We start from the raw sequence: 22,471 nt of genomic DNA on the forward strand, positions 1-22,471 counted from the left end.
TGGTGGTGGGGAGGCAAGTGCTTTTAGTCTCATGTCAGGTGATCATGGAGAATGCTAGATGCACCATCACCTCCAAGTGGGTCCTTGGAACTGGTGCAAATTGGAGACTTTTCTTGGCTTACTGTCCCCACAGTTATCCATGACACTTTCTACAAGAGTTCTCTGAATTTTCATGAACTCAGTGCAAGATCATCTAAGATGGCTAATCCCTGGTTAATGACCAGTGGCACTGACTTGCCATAGAACTTCTAAATATTATGGAAAGCCTTGACTTCCATTGGGTAGTCACCACTTTTACTCATACACATACACATTCAATACATTTTGCCTTCCGTTTGAATCAAGTGATAATGGATTTGGAAATGGAACTAATCTTGCAGCTGAATATCACCTGGTTTATAAGCTTGTTCTCCCACTGACTCAGCCACCCAATACTGCATTGGTCCTATATAACAGGAGCAATACTAGGCAAGCAATCACAGACCAGCACTGGTCCTATATAACAGGAGCAATACTAGGCAAGCAATCACAGACCAGCGCTGGTCCTATATAACAGGAGCACAGGACAATACAAGGCAAGCAATCACAGACCAGTGCTGGTCCTATATAACAGGAGAACAGGAGCAATAGTAGGCAAGTAATCACAGACCAGCACTGGTCCTATACAACAGAAGCACAGAAGTAATACTAGGCAAGCAATGACAGACCAGTGCTGGTCCTATATAACAGGAGCAACACTAAGCAAACAATCACAGACCAGCACTCATCCTATACAACAGGAGCAATAATAGCCAAGCAAACACAGACCAGCACTGGTCCTATATAACAGGAGCGCAGGAGCAATAATAGCCAAGCAAACACAGACCAGCGCTGGTCCTATACAACAGGAGCACAGGAGCAATACTAAGTAAGCAATCCCAGACCAGAGCTGGTCCTACATAAAAGGAGCACAGCGGTACTAGGCAAGTAATCACAAACCAGCGCTGGCCCTATATAACAGGAGAAATACCATGCAAGCAATCACACATATCATAGGAGGCCAAGCCATATGCACTTTAAGAAGACAACACAAATGATCGTGCCAGCCTCTATGAATAGTTAATAGTGCCCACCTTCTAAATCAGGTAGGGCCAAATGTGAGAACTCTGTGGTAAATGTATGTCTATCCATCCAATGTCAATGATGTGCATAATATCACTGGAGGCTCTCCTATCCCATGTATGCTTCTGAACATCTGGCAGTCTAGCGCAGAGGTTTAATACCGTGCTGCTGGATCGTGAACTTGCAGCAGTCATAGGTTCAATTTCCACAGTGTCACTTAACCAGACATCGCTCCTGTGCGAGTCTGACTAAGTCACCTAATCAGACATTGCTCCTGTGTGAGAGTCTGATTAAGTCACTTAACCAGACATTGCTCCTGTGTGAGAGTCTGATTAAGTCACTTAACCAGACATTGCTCCTGAGCAACACAAGAAATTGGATCATCTGTCCAGTGAGCTTGCCTTTTTAGCCAATATTCTTTTCAGGGATCAGAGTGGGTGACCCAGATTTCTTAGCTACAGCTTAACACTTGGCCTTGACTTTTGCTTTGGATCTTGTATCCCCAAAGCATTTATGTCACAGACATGTATCTAGTCCAGTGCCTGGAACTAACCCTCAGCTTTAGGAGTTACATAGTCTTAGATGAAGTTTGAAACACAGATAATAAGAATTATTCTGTGTAAGGACAAAATTAGTTTAGATACGCCATTACATGGCACACCTTATGGAGAACTCTTGTAAGAAGGCAATGTTGTTGCCCACTAACATTTCTGCCTCAATAAACTGTCAAGCTGTTCTTCATTCAGCAGATTGTGCAACCCAGCTTGTAGAGCTTTTTTTTCCTTTCTCAAAGTGAGGAAATTACTTATTTTTTTGTTAATAGGTATGCCAAAATCAGGTACTCTGTCCCTTAATGTGCATCCACAATGCACTGCAGTTATTGGTAAACAAACCACCTTGATCTCTACTGATCTCAAGTCAGTTTCATAAAGTTGGGGGGGCTCATGACTGTAGTTGCATCTTTGCACCCTAACATACTTCAGGCTAGACACCGCATAAATGTTATTAAAATTTTATCCTGATCTCTGGGTCCAGTTATATCACAATTTATTCAAACATATTTGAAAGTGGGGACTTTCCAACTACATTACAAGAGATATTTACCTCTCCTGCCATCAAAAGCTATCTCTTGATACATGCAACTTGGAAAATGTCTACCCTATCCTCCAGCTCCATAATTGACTGGAGTCTCACTAATCCCCCCCACCACTACCACAGCCCCTCTACCTTATCAGACTCCCTTACTGATCACCATCTCTGTCCTAAGACACTCCACCCAACCTGCCAAACCCCACCTTTACAGAGACTGCCGTAAACTCTTTAACATTAATACATCCCAATTCAGCTCCATTCTTGCCAGTGCAGACTGGTCCATCCTTAAACAAATCCCTCTTAACAACGCAGTCAGTATGTTCAATAGCATTTTCCTGAATACCCTTAACTCTCTTGCCTCCTCGGGGAAGATTAGGATAAAATCAAACTATGCTCCCTGGCTTTCCAAGGAAACTAGATCTCTCATGCACAAAAGAGACAGGACATGGATCAAAACAAAAGGACCACCCCTTCTACACAAATACAGACATCTAAGGAACCTTACGAAGAAACAAACTAATAACGACAAAAAGTCCTACTATAACTCTGCGCAGCTAAATAGCAAATCCAACTCTCAGAGGTTTTGGTCTACACTTAACAAACTTCTTTCTCCTGGCTGTCTCTCAAACCCCTCCCCGTACCCTAATACATCCCCTCAGGAAACTGCGACCCTCCTCAATAAACACTTTACTGACACCATCCAAACACTCATACCTTCTAACTGTGGCACAACCTCTCTAACAACCCTTCCCAACCCTCCAAACATAAATCTATTCTCCTTTCACGCTGTTCCTACTTCTTACATCAGATCTCTTCATCTTAAGCTCAAACCTTGTTCTTTTTCCACTGATAATCTACCTCCTACCTTCCTCAAACTTGCTGCTGAATCCATTGCCTATCTATACTAATCAATAGATCAATTCAAGAATCCACAGTTCCTACCCTATGGAAATCTTTCTTCACTATTTCCCTGCATAAAGGAGGAAACTCTACAGATCCAGCCCACTACCAACCCATCTCCATCCTATCTCCCCTTCTAAGATAAAAAATGCATTCACTCACAGCTTCTTAACTACCTCCTCAAGCATAACCTTCTCACCCCCACTCAGTACGGCTTCCGTCCTCACCATAGCACAACTACTGCCCTCCTGTCCTTCACTCGTACCATTGCTGATGCCCTAGATAACAATAAACTCATATCTTGCCTCTTCCTAGACTTTTCCAAAGCTTTCGATACAGTCTCTCACCCTTTACTGCTATCTAAACTTGCTAACCTATCCTCCACTTCCCTTGCCTGGTTCTCCAGTTACCTATCCCGCAGACAGCAATCAGTAAAATGGGTCTCATCCTTCTCCCCATTCATTGACGTTCCTACCAGAGTACCACATGGTTCCATCTTGGGTCCCCTGCTGTTTAATGTTTTCACTAATGATCTCTGTACATCTTGTAAACAGTCCTCCCTCATAAAATTCTCTGACGACTCAACTCTCATCTCCATCTCTAACAATATCTCTGAACTCCATACCCTAACCCAACATGTCTTCCTATCCACTGAGCAGTGGTTGCCTGATAATCTTTAACCCTAAGAAGACCAAACTCTTACTCTTTCTCCCCCGTTCTCTTACTCACCATAAATCCACCTTTACTATCACATCTTCTAACAATACAATAATCCAACCCCAAACCCACACAAAACTCCTGGGAGTTATCATCGATGAAGAATTCAAATTCAACCTGCACATAATCCAATGCATAAAAAAGACATACCAGAAACTAGGTTTACTGTTTCACAACAAAACATTTCTAACCCTAATGCCAGGCTCCCCCTTGCTCAGGCACTCCTCCTCCCCTCCCTACTATATGCTGCCCCAGTTCTTACTAACATTCAAGCCACAACCTTGAACACACTTCAACAAACTTACCATAAGACAGCTAGATTTATCACTAACTCTCCATACAATGTACATCACTGCCTTGCCCTAAACTCTCTCCAATGGCTTAAACTCCCCCAACAACTACTGTTATCACAATTTCAAATGTTACATCTCATTCTTTATAAACCCCTATCATGTCCAGTTCTCTCTTCCTTTGTCTCTATCTATTCTCCAACTTGGACCCTCCCCACCTCAAATCAGTATCTACTTGACACCTACCAACCCAAGAAAACTGTAGGCAAACTTCTATATAAATACTCTGTTGCCCATGCTTGGAACAAACTTCCCCTACACATAAGTTTCATCACCCACCCATCACACTTTAAAAATAAACTCAAACTTCTTCTACTTAACTCCAAAACTTGCCCTTGTCATGACCCAACCTAAGCTCCCCATACCCCTGATATACCTCTATATCAGCCCACCCCCTTCCATCTAGTACTGTACTATTCTGATAATTTCTAAATCCAGTCAATTATGCTGTTGGATAAAATTCTTATGTAAATATGTAAATGTATTGTTCTTTTTTATAAAAACATTTTTGTGTATTACCTTTGTGCATGCACTCTGGTGTCTTTGATTTCTTGTTTTAACAAGTTTATTCATTAATTCTTTTGACATGAATACTCTAATTTCTGTATATTATTGTAAACTGTATGCAATTTGGAACTTTTCTCCTCGGGTCTCCACTGAAAATGGGCCACAAGCCCAGTTGGACCAACCCAGTTAACAAATGTCAATCAATCAATAAATAAATAAATCAATAAATAAATAAATAAACTGCCTTTCTTAAGTAAGATTGCTAAGAAGGTGAATTATGAGCAGCTGTGCTCCTTTCTTACGTTTCATGGCCTCCTGGATTCTTGCCTGTGTGGTTTTAGATACAGATGTGCCAATTAGACTATTTGCATGCAACTAGCTAGTGATCTTTTTATGGTAAAGAATCAATAGTTACATCTGATCCCAGTCTTCCTCATTCATCATCAGCAGTCGACACTATGGACTACTGTATCACAGCCAAACACCTTTGGTCCCACTATGATTTAAACTCCACAACACCCAAATGATTTGTCTGTACCTTATGGCAAACATTCAGCAAGTGGTTTACAAGCTCTTAGGTTCTTCCTAAGCTTACAGTCAAGGAGAGCACTGAAAAGCTTGGCCACATCAGGACCACTGGTGGGAGACTCAACATGTCCTCCATTAAGTAGACTTTATGTACTTTGCTAAGCAGTTTGTAGACCTTAAAACTTCCTCAACAGAAAGATCTCAAGTCTCAGTAGTCTCTGCTGCTCTGACAAGCTAAAAACAGTGTCTGTATTCATACAGAATCTTAAGTGGTAATCTCAGCTTGGCCTTCAATGCTATCAGTGACCATCACTTTTTGAACTCCTTCATCTAAATCGAACCCTAGGTGAAGCAAAAGCCTACTTTAGAGACCTAACCCTATACCATCACATCAACAATGCTGGATAGCTTGACAAATACTTAACCCAATGTATCCCCTATTTCTGGAATAGGCTGTCCATTATCTATCAATCATAGGTTCATAGGTTCATAGGTTCATACTAGGCTATCTGCCCTAGGGCATTTATAACCCTAGCCAGAGTTGTGTGGCTTTCACCACCTCTTAGGTTGAAGAATACTATACCCATTAGTTTGCCATGCCTCTGGCTTTCACCACCTCTTAGGTTGAAGAATACTATACCCATTAGTTTGCCATGCCTCTGTCCAGTAGTGATACAGAGATGATCCCCGGGGTAAACCTACGATCTCCCATCTACTGGTCAAGATTCCTCTTGAACAGAGCCAGCGAGGTGCTCTGTCTCACATGGACCGGGATTCTGTTCCACAGCATAGGGAGTCTCTGGGTGATGAATCTGTCCCTCCAGCACGTCCTATTTATATCTGTGTTGAGGTTTAAGTCTCTTGCTCTTGTGGCTCTGGTGAATTTGGATTTTTTGAGGTGGAGCATGTCCATTAATTCTGGGTTGGACATGGCCTTGTATGTCAGGCACAGGTCACCTCTGAGCAGACGGTATGCGACTGAATAGAGCTGGAGTTTCTTCAGTCGGGCAGCATATGGCATATTTTTGAGCCCCTTTATCCTTTTGGTGAGGAACTTTTGGGGTCTTTCCAATTGCTGCAGGTGTCGGGTAAGATACATTCGAATGGGGCATTGTACTCAATCATTGGTCTGATAAGTGAAGAGTACAGGGAACAATGACCTCCCTTGATCTGGATGTGAATCCCTTCATAATCAGGTGGGCAATGTAGAAGGTCCTCCTAACCACTTTGGCAATGTGAGTGTCAAAAGAAAGGTTACTGTCAACTTGGGTCCCCAGGTCCCTGATAACCTCTTCTGTGCTTAATGGATTGCCACCTATGTGGTAACTTGGGGTTACCTTGTTTTTACCAAAGGGTATGACTATACATTTTTGGCATTTAGCTTAAGGCCATGGCTCTGGCACCAGTTATCCATTTCTATGAGACCTCTCTGAAGGATATCTGTGTCTGATGGATTTTCAACTATGGCGCCCAGTTTGCAGTCATCTGCAAACTTTGTCAGCCACAATCCTCCTATGTTTGCCTGCACATCTGAAAAGTAGATGCCGAACAAGAGGGGCCCAGGACTGAGCCCTGTGGGACACCACTTGTGACCGGCTTGGAGTCTGACATGGCACCAGCAACTCTAACCCTGTGGGTTCTGTCCTTGAGCCAGTTTGCAACCCATCTTGTGACATATGGGTTTACATTTAAGCTGGTGAGCTTTTCTATGATACCCGAGTGGGGTATTGTGTCGAAAGCTTTTGCAAGGTCAAGGTAGGCTGTGTGAACTGCCTTACCCTCATCAATGGCCTTGGTGACTGTTTCAAAAGTCGACCAAGTTCAAGAGGCATGATCTGCCCTTGACAAAGCCGAATTGGGTAGGATCCAATGTCTGTAGGTCCCCTATGTCTTTATTTATGAGTTCCATTATGATCCTCTCCATAGCTTTGCAGACCAGGCTTGTTAAGCTTATGGGCGGTAATTACCAGGGTCCGTAGAAGCACCGCCTTTGTGGAGTGGGACCACAGTTGCCGTCGCCACTCTTTGGGCACGTATCCTGTGGTAAGGCTAAGATTAAACAGCAGCCTTATGCGTGGGTTTAGTTCCTCATTGAGTTTGTGTAGCACACAGCCGGGGACACCATCTGGTCCCATTGATGCTGTGTTTTAGCTTTAGAGAGAGCAGCTCTCACCTGGGCATTTGAGATGATTGGGAGGCTACACTCTGCTGGGATAGATATTTCTCCTTTTGGGGGGGGGGGAGAAATTTTCACTGAACCTGTCTGCCAATATGTTTGCAATGTCTGTGGGTTCAGTGATTTTTGTATCATTTTGGACTAATTCTGAGCATATCTGGGAGTTTCCACCCAGATTTCTAACATAGCTAAAGAAGGCCTTATGATTGTCTTTTGAGTCCTTGGCGATTTTTCTCTCAAAGTTGGCCTTGGATGATTTTATGAGTGATCGTAGTTTTTACTAGTATTGATCAGAGATGTCTTCCCTTTTAGGGATTTTGCTCTATCTTGTAGTAGCTTTCTCCTCTTGTTGTAAAGTTTGTTTATGGCTGGGGTCCACCAGATCAGGCTTGCCTTTGGTGGAAAGGGTCTTGATTTTATTTGGGATTGATTGATCCATGCAATCCTGGAGGTGCTCGTAGAAAGCATTTGTAAGGGATTCAGCAGCGTGGGTTGTGGTTTCCAATGGCTCAGGGGCCTTGAAGGATACCACACCAGTCTTAAGAAGTGTGAAGTTGGCTTTTGAGAAGTTCTTCACTGTGGTCTTTTTTTGTTGGGGGTGGGGGCGGGATGTGGATCTCCAGTGAGATTAGTTTATGGTCTGATCTCACCAATGAGGGATATACTTCCGGTGTGGAGCATTTTGTCCCCATGTTTCTGATGATCAAGTCTAGTATATTTTCACCTCTTGTGGGAATGGTGACAAGTTGTTCCATAGCATTTGAATTTATGAACTCCAGGAACCTTTGGGCTAGGGTATTGGGGCTTGAGTAATGTTCCCAGTCTATGTTTGGGTAGTTGAAGTCACCCAATATGATGGTGTTTGGAGAGACATTTATACTCTCCAGTGTCTTCAGGAAGGCTGTGTGGGGTTCCTGAGTTTGAGAGGGTGGCCTGTAACATGCTACAAACTGTAGAGCAGTTTTGCCTATGGTTAATTGCACCTGAATGGTCTCTGATGCTTCGTGAGTTGCCACCAGCCTGGAGGTGTGGGTATCCTTGATGAATATGGATACACCCTCCTTTTGTGGTACGGTCCGGGTTTTGGGGCGGAACGCATGATATGAGGTAAAACCTGATAGTGCCGGGTGCTCTCAGGAGCCTTGAACCAGGTTTCAGTCACAGCACAGACATCGATGTTCTCCATACTGAGGAGGGCTTCGAGGGCTGCATCTTGAGATTTAGACTTCTGGCATTGAGCAGCATCACCCTTAGTTTTTTCCATTATTGTTTTCTAGGGCGGTGGGTTTAGAATTTGAGCCTTGTCTAAAAAGGCACTATGGGGTGGCAAGAGCCTTTGCCAATATCCGGAAACCCAGGGTGACAGGTGCAAGCCGTCCCTTGGCAGCGTGGCTTGTCAAGCATGTAATTCCAGGCAGACAGACATTGGATCCCCTTAGAATGACACCAGAAATTAAGCCAATTATTAAAACTGATCATTTTGTCTCTGTATTGTGGCATCATTCTTGGTGAAGGTAGGATACTGCTCAGGGTCAGGATCATACCAGCCTGGGCTACATAATCTGAGAGCTCCTTTATGTCTCTTTTCATGTAGTCCAGGGAGTCGTCTCAGGTCATTCACACCGGCATGGAGAATGACTGAGTCATACTTGTACTTGCTGTGGAGTGACCTGAGTGCTTGTGTTATGTGGCGGATTCTAGCCCGACAGGCAGCTTACTGTGACCCTCTCCTTGTTCAGTCTGGTGAGTGGGATGTCAGTGTGTCTGACTATGGAGTCACCTATGACAAGTGTGTCTGGCATTGTGTTTGGCCTTAAGGGCTGTGACTGATTTGCACACTGACTTTGTGATCTATGTGTTGCTTGTGTTATGTCATGAGGTGGCAGTTGTTTGGGTGTCTGCTTTGGAGGCCTCTGCTGTTTTGGTAGAGTTTTGATCAGTGCCTCCGAGTATGTCTTTGTGTGTTTATGTGTTTGATTTGTAGTTGTGATAGTTCTATGTGAGACTGGGTTTATGGTGTGTGTGGTTACCTTCTCCTCCTGTCTGGTTTTGCCAGTCCTGAGTTGAGAGAGCTCAGCCTCCAGTTTGGCTATATAGTTGCATCTCTCATGTATTTGTGTTTTGTGGGAGGAGGAGAGGGTTGTCTGTGTACATGAGGCAATTGTAACATTGCCTCAATATTCCCAGATTCACCAGCTGAGCAGTAGAGGACGCTAGCAACTGACCCTTTGACATGCTAGAAGAAATGAAAAAGTTTGCTGTGTAACTGAGTCAGAAAGGACCTATAGGGAAGTGGGTACTCAAGGGGTTTTAAGCTAGTGAAGTACTTTGTACAATATAGAAGTGCTTTACCTGACTAAAAATGCTTTAGGAACAAGTGCTGAGCTTTACAGATAGAGAATAGACTGTTTAGATTACAAGTAGAGCAGTTCTAAGGGAAAAAATGAAGAGCAGACTTTACGGAGCCAGAAATAGTTTAACCTTGTTTAACCGGCTGCCCGATGGTGCTCTAGTGGCAACTCCACGCTAAATGCAGAAAAGGCAATAAGTCAGTAGTACAGGCTAGCACACTTTAGTGGGCAGCCAAACAATTAAATTAAACAGCAAACAAACACTTTTCGACTTGAATTAGACTAATTTCGACTAAAATGTACTTTTAAGTGCAGATAATAAAAATGCAGTAAATAACTATGAAAACAGTTAAAGCTTGCTCTAGGTAAGCAGTAGAAGGTAAAACAAATATAAAAAGCAGCAGGATACTTAATCAGGAAAGCAGTCGCTTTTATTCAGTTCTCTGTAGCCAGGAAGACTCAACAGGACCACGTGGAGCTGTGTCTGAGCAATATGGCTTCAAAAAAATGCCAGAGGCAGATTTTAACCAGGGAACTTCAAAAGAGTTAGAAATGGTCCAAAATGACCAATTACTACAGCTTCTTGTGCTGAGGTCACTTCCCTCAAGGACAGGTAGGCTATTCAAGGCTCCCCACTCCCACTGGTGAGCTAAGAAACTTCCTTCTATCCAAGTAAGGCAATGGACAACACAGGAACTACAACACAGCCCAGGATACAGCAAGGCCTGTAAACTGGTCTAACTAGTTTAGGAGAGGCGGGAAAACAAGGAATATTTTTTTGTTTTTTTTGTTTTTAAATAGAAAAACACAGAAATGCAGAAAAGGCAATAAGTCAGTAGTACAGGCTAGCACACTTTAGTGGGCAGCCAAACAATTAAATTAAACAGCAAACAAACACTTTTCGACTTGAATTAGACTAATTTCGACTAAAATGTAAAAATAAAAAAGAGAAGTGTTGGTACCACAATCGCACAAAGGTGAAGTTTCCTCCAATAATATCCACAGGTTATAGTAAACGAACAGTACTTTTATTTAAAACAAATAACGTAAAACACTGCAAGTGTTTTTCGTTCAGCACAGTGTCCAAACTTCCTCAGACAAACACTGGCGCTACTAACAGCCTGTGTTTAAATAATGAATCAGTTGTTACGTCGTTAATTCATTAGATCAATTAAATCAGTTAAATAACTCTGTTTGACCTAATTAAACAAACAGGCAGCATATCTTATGTTACAAAACAACCAGTCAGTGTTAAAAAATATATATGTATATATATTACTTATTTTTTACACTTGAAATGTAAACTTGTAATAAAAACAGTAATAATGTCTTTAATATGACTTGATTCACGTGAAATTGTAAATACAGTCCAAGTCTTCCCTAAATAGGGACCTGGAAACTTGTTCTACAAATCAAGAAACAGTCATTTTCTCTTTTGATAAAAATATTCACTGCAACCAAAACCACAACTTCATTTTCTATACTAAATCCATGTCCTTTTATCTAAAAGTTCAAAATACACTAAAACTTAATCATAATATGAAAGTTATCTAAAAATGTGTGTTAAAAAATATATATATACACATATGTATATATGTATCCACATACAAGATGTGTGTACACACATATACACAATGCATACGTAAAACAAATATACTGTATTACAACCCATGGTTTCAAAATACTACACCTCACCTAATAATATTTTTATTAATATTTTTATTAATATTGTGTAGTATTCTTACATTTAAAAGTCTATTGTTCATGTTTCCAACTGGTTATTCAAGTAGTTTTATTAAGAAAAAATAGTATAATGGGGCTAACAATTAAAAAAGTTTGGAAAGGCTCTTGCTGCTGGACCTCGAATGCACTCACCTTAATAGACTTCTAAGTTTCAATATATAGGTAATCGAGCATACTTCGTTAAGCCCTGGTTCTCTACAGGCCATTAAACGGAGTTGCCAATTTAACTCCTTCTTTTCCAATTCTAGTCTCAATAGATTTTCATTTGTCAAGTTAAGGGCATTTAAAAAATAATTTTGTTTCTTTTGAAGATAAACTTTTCTTGCAAAAAATAGGGGTAGCAATGGGGTCACCAGTGGGCGCAAGTTTTGCGAACTTGGTGATGGCCCACTGGGAGACTACCCATGTTTTAAATAGTCCTTGGTACACTAACATCTTTATGTATAAAAGATATTTGGACGATATTTTCATCTTATTTAAGGGACAAGAAGAAGAAGCAGAAGCATTAGTAGAGTATTTAAATTCCACCACAGATTTTCTAAAGTTCACTATGAACTTTCAAAAAACTACTATATACTTTCTCGATGTAGAGCTTAGTAAGAACTTAGAGGGATACACATCGAAAATTTACAGAAAAAGTACTTTTTCCAACACCTATCTCCATTTTTCCAGCTCACATCCTCGTCATCAAAAGAAATCTGTAGTGAAGGGTCAGGTTGTGAGGGCAGCTAAGATGATTACATTAGATGAAGACTTCGAAAAAGAGTGTGATAATTTACATTTAATGTTTTCTCATAGGGGTTATCCCAGTTCATTTCTAGAAGGAATTTTTAAAGAAGTCATTTTGAAAAGGAGAAAAGGGTTTTACGAAGCCATCTTAAAAGTACAAGCTGTAACTGACCCTACTAACCAAGTGGAACATTTTGGGCTTCAAGTTAGAAATGTGGGCACTAGCAATGATTTAGAAATACCACTTGCTGCAATAACGAAGAACAAAAAGAATTTTACTGCAGCATTTATATTCACTTATTGCCCAGAAGCACAGGAAATTTGTAAGGTAGTCAGGAAGTACTGGTTCTGTTTATCACTGGACAAAGAGTTAACACAAACTCTCAATTATGGTCCCACCATTATATACAGGAGAGGTACTAACATGAAGGAGTTATTAGAAAGGAGATTGAGAGTAGATAAAGAGAAGGGAGGGACCAAAAAATGTGGTTCATGTAGGTATTGTGCCTACATAGAGACAGCTGACAGTTTTACCATAAGGAAGGAAACTTATCCTCTTAGAAATATTTTCAATTGCAACAGTAAAAGAATAGTATATCTAGCCCAGTGTGAACAATGTCCGTCTTTCTATATAGGGAAGACGGACAGGCGGTTGAAGGATAGGGTATATGAGCATATTTATGCCATTACTAAAAATAAAGAGGAGAACGCCCTTGCGAGACATTGTAGATCACACACAGGTCACTCATTCACATTTATGGCTATCGACCAAGTCTCAGTAAATGCCCTTAACTTGACAAATGAAAATCTATTGAGACTAGAATTGGAAAAGAAGGAGTTAAGTTGGCAACTCTGTTTAATGGCCTGTAGAGAACCAGGGCTTAATGAAGTATGCTCGATTACCTGTATATTGAAACTTAGAAGTCTATTACGGTGAGTGCATTCGAGGTCCAGCAGCAAGAGCCTTTCCCAACTTTTTTAATTGTTAGCCCCATTATACTATTTTTTCTTAATAAAACTACTTGAATAACCAGTTGGAAACATGAACAATAGACTTTTAAATGTAAGAATACTACACAATACTAATAAAAATATTAATAAAAATATTATAGGGTGAGGTGTAGTATTTTGAAACCATGGGTTGTAATACAGTATATTTGTTTTACGTATGTATTGTGTATATGTGCATACACATATACATATGTGTGTATATATACATATATATATATATATATATATATACATATATATATATATATATATATATATATATATATATATATATATATATATATATATATATTTTAATATATATATTTTTAACACACATTTTTACATAACTTTCATATTATGATTAAGTTTTAGTGTATTTTGAACTTTTAGATAAAAGGACATGGATTTAGTATAGAAAATGAAGTTGTGGTTTTGGTTGCAGTGAATATTTTTATCAAAAGAGAAAATTACTGTTTCTTGATTTGTAGAACAAGTTTCCAGGTCCCTATTTAGGGAAGACTTGGACTGTATTTACAATTTCACGTGAATCAAGTCATATTAAAGACATTATTACTGTTTTTATTACAAGTTTACATTTCAAGTGTAAAAAATAAGTAATATATATACATACATATTTTTTAACACTGGTTGTTTTGTAACATAAGATATGCTGCCTGTTTGTTTAATTAGGTCAAACAGAGTTATTTAACTGATTTAATTGATCTAATGAATTAACGACGTAACAACTGATTCATTATTGAAACACAGGCTGTTGGTAGCGCCAGTGTTTGTCTGAGGAAGTTCGGACACTGTGCTGAACGAAAAACACTTGCAGTGTTTTACGTTATTTGTTTTAAATAAAAGTACTGTTCGTTTACTATAACCTGTGGATATTATTGGAGGAAACTTCACCTTTGTGCGATTGTGGTACCAACACTTCTCTTTTTTATTTTTACGTTGTGTTTGAGCAGCTTGGTTTGGTTCTTCGACTAAAATGTACTTTTAAGTGCAGATAATAAAAAATGCAGTAAATAACTATGAAAACAGTTAAAGCTTGCTCTAGGTAAGCAGTAGAAGGTAAAACAAATATAAAAAAACAGCAGGATACTTAATCAGGAAAGCAGTCGCTTTTTTTCAGTTCTCTGTAGCCAGGAAGACTCAACAGGACCACGTGGAGCTGTATCTGAGCAATCTATAGCAAAATATAGCAGTAATCAGATTACTTCCCTAGAAATCTTTAAAACCAGTCTAGGTGGAGTCATAAGTGATCACAAATTTTTACTAGAGATACGTGCAGATACTACGAAGGATAAGTTGTGCAAAGACACAAGTATTTTCAAGCCACCACAGAGGCATTATGGTCAATGGAGAACGTGTTATCAATGTAGGTACCCAAGTCCTCAATGACTGTGTCACATTTAAGCATAATTTTATCTATAGTGTAATCAGTAATGACACAAGATTTACCAAAGGAAACTATACTGTATTTATTGACATGTGTGCCATAAAATATTCACAGAAACATATGCCAGTTGGTAGGATACCAGACGGCTTCATCTTGGCTCAGTTACTACTCACGCTGTATATGATGCCACAGAAAAGAGTCATTCATGGTAGAAATATTTGTGCGATGTTATGTTATTTGAATTGAGCTATGCCTTTTTTTTGTTTTTCAGGAGTCAGAAGTCATGTGTTAAGATTTCACCACCCTTGGAATATGGCAATGAGGCCATCCTTTACAAGATGGTTATTAGCCATCAAAGTCAATCTGTCACAGCTGCCTTTCTCAAATTATTTTGTATATGGAGAACAGAATGGAATTTGCCTTAGATGTGCATGACCTGGGTGTGCTTTTTCACTGGCACTTAGGGATAAGATGCTGGGTGTTGCCAGGACCACCTTACTTTCACTAAAATAATATCATCGGGATAAAACACATAAGTCAGCATTCCAACCAGATTACTGAGGCATGCTTTAACTAGTGTTTATTTGTCGTGTCCTGGTCCAGCTGCAATTGGTACAAAACTCCGTGGCCAGGATTGTGTCTGTTGTTTCTTGTTCTAGCCATATTACCCCTGTTCTACAGGATCCATTCATGTTACCACATGTGGTCAGGTAGGTCTTTAAGATGCTAATACTGGTCATTCTGCTTTCCTCTTAGAATATAGTGTGGTGTTTTACTGAAATGTAGTCATTTGTGTAGAGTTCTTTGACATTGAATATAAAAAACGTGGTTTAAACAAGAGAACAAACACTGTGTCTGATCTAGCAAGGCATATAGACTAGAGAATGTTGATTAACTGTAAACTGTGGGAGGAGTTGGCGGTTACTATTTTTACTTAACAAGATAATAAAATACTCCCAAGATTAACTTCAGAAAGCTGGCTTAAATTGTCTTTACTGCATAACATACTACTCTGTCAGAAAAGCAAAATTCCCCATCCACCTACCCTGTTCTTGTTGCATTGTTAAACTCAGGATTGCTGGAGTCTTCCACTCCATATGTTTAATTTGGCTTCAGGAATTCTTCTCGATGCTCTTTCATTGGTTCTTAGCAGTGGTGTGAAATATAATTTTGTTAAGGTACATGCCTTTAACTAAATAAATGAATTTATTCTCCCATGAGCAATGACACTGGTTACTCCTCTGTATTCCACAGACCCATAATATTGTCTTTTCACTGATAACCATAGGTGTACCCAATATCCTCAGAGTAGCTTCTCTCTTTTGCATTTAAAACTAGTTACACCACATTAATAATCTAGGGCACGAATCTGCACTGTACCTGCCTACATTTAATCTTTTGTCTAAGTTGCTCGAGGCCTTTGGTACTATTTTCCATGCAGGCATTACTGACAGACTTGTAAATCTGAACAGAAATCCTTATATTTTGCAGATGTGATACATGCATGTACGCTGGATGTTCCGGTGTGTACATACATAGTCACTGCTGGGAACTACATGTTATGGTTATAATGGGCAGTGTAGAAGGGGACAGATGAGATCATGTTGGCCTAGTCAGTCCACTGCCAATGACCACCAGGGTAGCAGAACAGTAATAAGATGGTATGTTGCCCTAGTCAGTCCACTGCCAATGACCACCAGGGTAGCAGAACAGTAATAAGATGGCATGTTGCCCTAGTCAGTCCACTGCCAATGACCACCAGGGTAACAGAACAGTAATAAGATGGCATGTTGCCCTAGTCAGTCCACTGCCAATGACCACCAGGGTAACAGAACAGTAATAAGATGCCATGTTGCCCTAGTCAGTCCACTGCCAATGACCACCAGGGTAGCAGAACAGTAACACAACACATGCAACACATAGACCACACAGTCAGTGTGCCAAACAGTCACAGCCCTTAAGGCCAAACACAATGCCAGTCACACTCGTCATTGGTGACTCCATAGTCAGACACACTGACGTCCCGCTCACCAGATTGAGTAAGGAGAAGGTCACAGTAAGCTGCCTGTCGGGTGCTAGAATCCGCCACATAACGCAAGCACTCAGGTCTCTCAACAGCAGGTACAAGTACGACTCAGTCATTGTCCACGCTGATGTAAACAACCTGAGACGTACCTCCTTGGACTACATAAAAGAGACATTGAGGAGCTCTCTGATTATGTAGCCCAGGCAGGTATGACCCTGACCTTGAGCAGTATCCTACCTTCACCATGGGAGATCGCAGATATACCCCAGGGATTACCTCAGTGTCACTGCTCAACAGAGGCACAGCAAAATAATGGGTATAGTTCCCCATACTAAAGGGGTGGCGTAAGCCACAAAACTATGGGCTAGGCTTGTAAATGCCCTCGGGCAGATAGCCTAGTATGAACCTATGAACCTATGAACCAAGAATGATGCCACAATACAGAGATAAGATGATCAGCTTTAATAATTGGCTTAAACTCTGGTGTCATTCAAAGGGGATCCAATGTCTGTCTGCCTGGGATGACATGCTGGACAAGCCACGCTGCTTCACAAGGGACGGCTTGCACCTGTCACCCCTGGGCTTCCGGATATTGGCAAAGGCTCTTGCCACCCCCATAGTGCCTTTTTTAGGCAAGGCTCAAATTCTAAACCTACCACCCTAGAACACAAAAAAGGAAAAAAACTAAGGGTAATGCTGCTCAATGCCAGAAGTCTCAACCTCAAGATGCATGCACTCGAGGCCCTTCTCAGTATGGAGAACATCGATGTCTGTGCTGTGACTGAAACCTGGTTCAAGGCTCCTAAGAGCACCCCAGCACTATCAGGTTTTACCTCATAGCATGCGTTCCGGCCCCAAAATCCGGACAACACCAAGAAAGGAGGGGGGTGTCCATATTCATCAAGGACACCCACACCTCAAGGTTGGTGGCAACGCACGATGCATCGGAGACCATCCAGGTGCAATTAACCATAGGCAAGACTGCTCTACAATTTGTAGCATGTTACAGGCCACCCTCTCAAACTCAGGAACCTCACATAGCTTTCCTGAAAACACTGGAGGGGATAGGGATAAATGTATCTCCAAACACCATCATACTAGGTGACTTAAACTACCCTAATATAGACTGGGATCACTACTCAAGCCCAAACACTCTAGCCCAAAGGTTCCTGGAGTTCATAAACTCAAATGCCATGGAACAACTAGTCACCATCCCCACAAGAGGTGAAAACATACTTGATCTCATCATCACGAACATGGGATCACAATGTTCAACACTGGAAGTATACCCCTCACTGGTGAGATCAGATCATAAACTAATCTCACTGGAGGTCCTCATCCCGCCCCCACCTGAGATAAAAAAGACCACAGTAAAGAACTTCTCAAAAGCCGACTTCACACTTCTAAAGACTAGTGTGGTCTCCTTTAAGGCCCCCGTGCCGGGTAAACATTACTCAAGCCGCTGAATCACTTACAAATGCCTTCTACCAGCACCTACAGGACTGCATGGATCAGGCAATCCCAAACAAAACAAAGACTCTTTGTACCAAAGGCAAGCGTCCAGTCTGGTGGACCCAGCCATAAACAAGCTCTACAACAAAAGGAGGAAGCTACTACAAGATAGAGCAAAATTCTTAAAAGGTAAGACACCTTTGATCATTCTAAGTAAAAAACTAAGAGCTCTCATAAAATCATCCAAGGCAAATTTTGAGAGAAAAATCGCGAAAGACTCAAAAGACAATCATAAGGCCTTCTTTAGCTATGTTAGAAACCTGGGAGGAAACTCCCAGATATGCTCAGAATTAGTTCAAAATGATGTGATAATTACTGAACCTACAGACATTGCCAACATACTGGCTCACAGGTTCAGTGCAAACTTCCCCCCCCCCCAAAAGGAGAGATTTCTATACCAGAGGATTGTAGCCCCCCAAACATCTCTAACGCCCAGGTGAGAACTGTTCTCTCCAAGGCGAAAAACACAGCATCCATGGGACCGGATGGTGCCCCCGGCTGTGTGCTCCACGAACTCAATGAGGAATTAAACCCGCAGTTAGGACAGCTGTTTAATCTTAGCCTCACCTCAGGATACGTACCCAAGGAGTGGCGCACGGCAACTGTGGTCCCACTTCACAAAGGCGGTGCCTCCACCGACCCTGGAAATTACCGTCCCATCAGCTTGACAAGCCTGATCTGCAAAGCCATGGAGAGGATCATAATGGAACTTATAAATAAAGACATAGGGAACTTGCAGACTTTGGATCCAACCCAGTTTGGCTTTGTCAAAGGCAGATAATGCCTTTTAAACTTGGTTGACTTTTTTGAAACAGTCACCAAGGCCATTGATGAAGGAAAGGCAGTCCATACAGCCTACCTCGACCTGGCAAAGGCTTTCGACACAATACCCCACTCAGGTATCATTGAAAAACTCATCAGCTTAAATGTAAACCCATACATCACAAGATGGGTTGCAAACTGGCTAAGTGACAGAACCCACAGGGTCAGAGTTGCTGGCGCCATGTCAGACTCAAAGCCTGTCACAAGTGGTGTCCCACAGGGCTCAGTCCTGGGCCCACTCTTGTTCGGCATCTACTTTTCTGAAGTACAAGCAAACACAGGAGGGTTATGGCTGACAAAGTTTGCAGATGACTGCAAACTGGGCCATAGTCGAAAACACATCTGACACAGATATCCTTCAGAAGGGCCTCACAGAAACGGATAACTGGTGCCAGAGCCATGGCCTAAAGTTAAACGCCAAGAAAGCATAGTCATACCCTTCGGGAAAAACAAGGTTACCCCTAGCTACCATATAGGTGGCAATCCACTGAGCACAGAAGAAGTTATCAGGGATCTGGGGACCCAGGTGGACAGTAACCTTCGCTTGACACTCACGTTGCTAAAGTAGTTAGGAAGACCTTCTACATTGCCCACCTGATCATGAAGGGATTCACATCTAGATCAAGGGAGGTCATCATCCCCCTGTACTCATCACTCATCAGACCAATGATTGAGTACAATGCCCCATTCTGAATGTATCTGACCCGACACCTGCAGCAGCTGGAAAGGCCCCAAAAGTTCCTCACCAAAAGGATAAAGGGTCTCAAAAATATGTCTTATGCTGCCCGACTGAAAGAACTCCAGCTCTATTCAGTCGCCACCGCTGCTCAGAGGTGACCTGTGCCTGACATACAAGGCCATGTCAACCCCAGATTTGATGAACATGCTTGACCTCAAAAAATCTAGAACCCTCAGAACTACAAGGGCGGGAGACTTAAACCTTGACACGGTTATTAATAGGACATGCTGGAGGGACAGATTCATCACCCAGAGACTCCCTATGCTGTGGAACAAAATCCCGGTACATGTGAGGCAGAGCACCTCGCTGGCCTTGTTCAAGAGAAATCTTGACCAATGGATGGGAGATCGCAGATATACCCCAGGGATTACCTCAGTGTCACTGCTTGACAGAGGCACAGCAAAATAATGGGCATAGTTTTCTTCAAACTAAAGGGGTGGCGAAAGCCGCAAAACTCTGGGCTAGGCTTGTAAATGCCCCTGGGCAGATAGCCTAGTATGAACCTATGAACATATGAACCTATAAGATGGCATGTTGCCCTAGTCAGTCCACTGCCAATGACCACCAGGGTAGCAGAACAGTAATAAGATGGCATGTTGTCCTAGTCAGTCCACTGCCATTGACCACCAGGGTAGCAGAACAGTAATAAGATGGCATGTTGCCCTAGTCAGTCCCCGGCCAATGACCACCAGGGTAGCAGAACAGTAATAAGATGGCATGTTTCCCTAGTCAGTCCACTGCCAATGACCATCTGGGTAGCAGAACAGTAATAAGATGGCATGTTGCCCTAGTCAGTCCACTGCCAATGACCACCAGGGTAGCAGAACAGTAATAAGATGGCATGTTGCCCTAGTCAGTCCATTGCCAATGACCACCAGGGTAGCAGAATAGTAATAAGATGGCATGTTGCCCTAGTCAGTCCACTACCAATCATCACCAGAGTAGAACCTGGAACCTTTAAAACCTATTTTGAAATTAAAACAAATGTGTTTAAAATGATTTCTTGGCTGGATAATTAACTCTCAGTTTTTATTGGCTGTGTGTTTATCATGTGGTATTTTATAATTTGTATTTAAATGTGTCCTTGGTTTTAACATTTTGTACTGATGATTAAAGCCTTGACATTGTAATTACACATTTGTCTCTTTCTGGGAATGAGGCACCACCAGCAAGACGTAGGGAGTGTATGAAGATGTGAGAGACTGGCAGCACAGAAGAGATCATGGAAATCCTAAAAGTAACAAGAAGGGTTAGTATTTAATCACAGTGGCTGCAAACATTTTGAAATGTGACTTACAGGTTTTGTGGCTGAATCTTTTTGAAGTTTAAAAAGGCCTCCCATAAAGAAGGGAAATATGATTTGATAGTATGGGGCTTTAGGTTTATTTGTTAATTATGCACTTATATACATCTACGAGAAAACAGACTTTCAGACACACTGAAACAACATGAAATGTGATCCTTATCTGCTTATAGATTTTTCTTCCAAGCATTTGGAAGGGCACACATACTTGTGTATGCAATCAATCACATTCACTTAACATTTTTTGTATATCAGACTGTGACATTCCTTTTCTACATGCATGCATGCAAAGAGAACATATTCTCAAATATGGGATCTCTCCTGGAAGAAATACATAGAAAAGCAAATTGCTCTGTTTCCTGAATGTTCAGCATTTCCTATTGCAGTACTAGATCTTTTTTCTGCCTCTAACAATACAATGTGTGCTGCTGCTTATAAATAACTGTCTCTCTCTGGAGTCTGAAAAGATATCAAATCCCAGAAAAAAAAAACGTTTTAATTGTCTTACTTCCATTTCCAAAACCATAATCTGTTCCCTGAAAAAAAAATTAAAAAAAAAAATCTGTCCTTTTTTAGATTTAATGGCAAGAATAAATTATATTCAGCACTCAGCCAGCCAGTGCCTTTGTACACAGTATTTGCCCAGCATTAAACTTACCTCCAACTTCATTTTTGTTTCAGGTTTCTGTAGTACAGAATCTATCAGAAAAAGAGCAGATGTTGCTTGCAGATACCAGCTGTGTCAACACAGTAGAGAATTACAGTTGGAAAAATAATTTATTTTGTCATCTTCTTACTGCCAGCAATATGTAAGATTAGTAGCTAAACTAGCACTCACTTCCTGTGCGTCAATGAAATGTGTCCCCATGCCACAATGGAAAACAGGTAATTAATATTAATGAGACATTCAACAGTAAACCACAATTCTCCTTTGATTGCTCAGCATTTACACTAATTACTTTTTGATGAATGCAGTGCAGATCTGTGTAATGTAAGAAGGCTAGATCAGTCTATTAGTTGCAGACTATCTTGCATGTTAAAGACATTATCAATTATTGCTGAAAGTGTTTTGCATTAAGGCAAAACTTTTGCTGTGGCTCTCTTATCAGACTTTGTCATATAGTATCTCCTCACCACAGTATGGACCTTAGCCTTCACCACTCGCTACAAAAAGTCAGTGCTTGTGTACTTCAAAACTAAAACAACATTTATTTTCAATAGTTAGTGGTAAATTTAAATTTACAGAAACAAACATAACAGCCTTGTTTACAAATGAAATAAATGTGAAATAAAATATATTTGACCTAGGCCATTTTTTTGTATCTCTCATACAATCAACTACATACACTCACTATAGGCTTTTCTATCAGGCTTGATTTCATCACAGAATCAGTAATAAAGGCAACATTTTAAATGTATAACTTTTGTAGAGCTGCTTTCACCTCCCCTGAAACATGTTTGGGATTCCCCATGGAAA

General features: G+C 41.0%; 1 protein-coding gene across 1 annotated transcript in view; it reads right to left on the minus strand.

Moving 5' to 3' along the window:
- LOC122815139 (gastrula zinc finger protein XlCGF57.1-like) overlaps window positions 1-21,822 on the minus strand; it is a 123,896-nt gene extending 102,074 nt beyond the window's left edge. The window contains exon 1 of the mRNA XM_044087393.1: window positions 21,653-21,822. Coding sequence (XP_043943328.1) covers window positions 21,653-21,664 — 12 coding nt within the window. The 5' untranslated portion in view covers window positions 21,665-21,822. The remainder of the gene's footprint in view (window positions 1-21,652) is intronic.
- Window positions 21,823-22,471: the final 649 nt, after the last annotated feature.

This window comes from Protopterus annectens, chromosome 11.part0 (assembly GCF_019279795.1).
Source record: "Protopterus annectens isolate FY-2018-M chromosome 11.part0, PAN1.0, whole genome shotgun sequence".
NCBI classification, from domain to species: Eukaryota; Metazoa; Chordata; order Ceratodontiformes; family Protopteridae; genus Protopterus; species Protopterus annectens.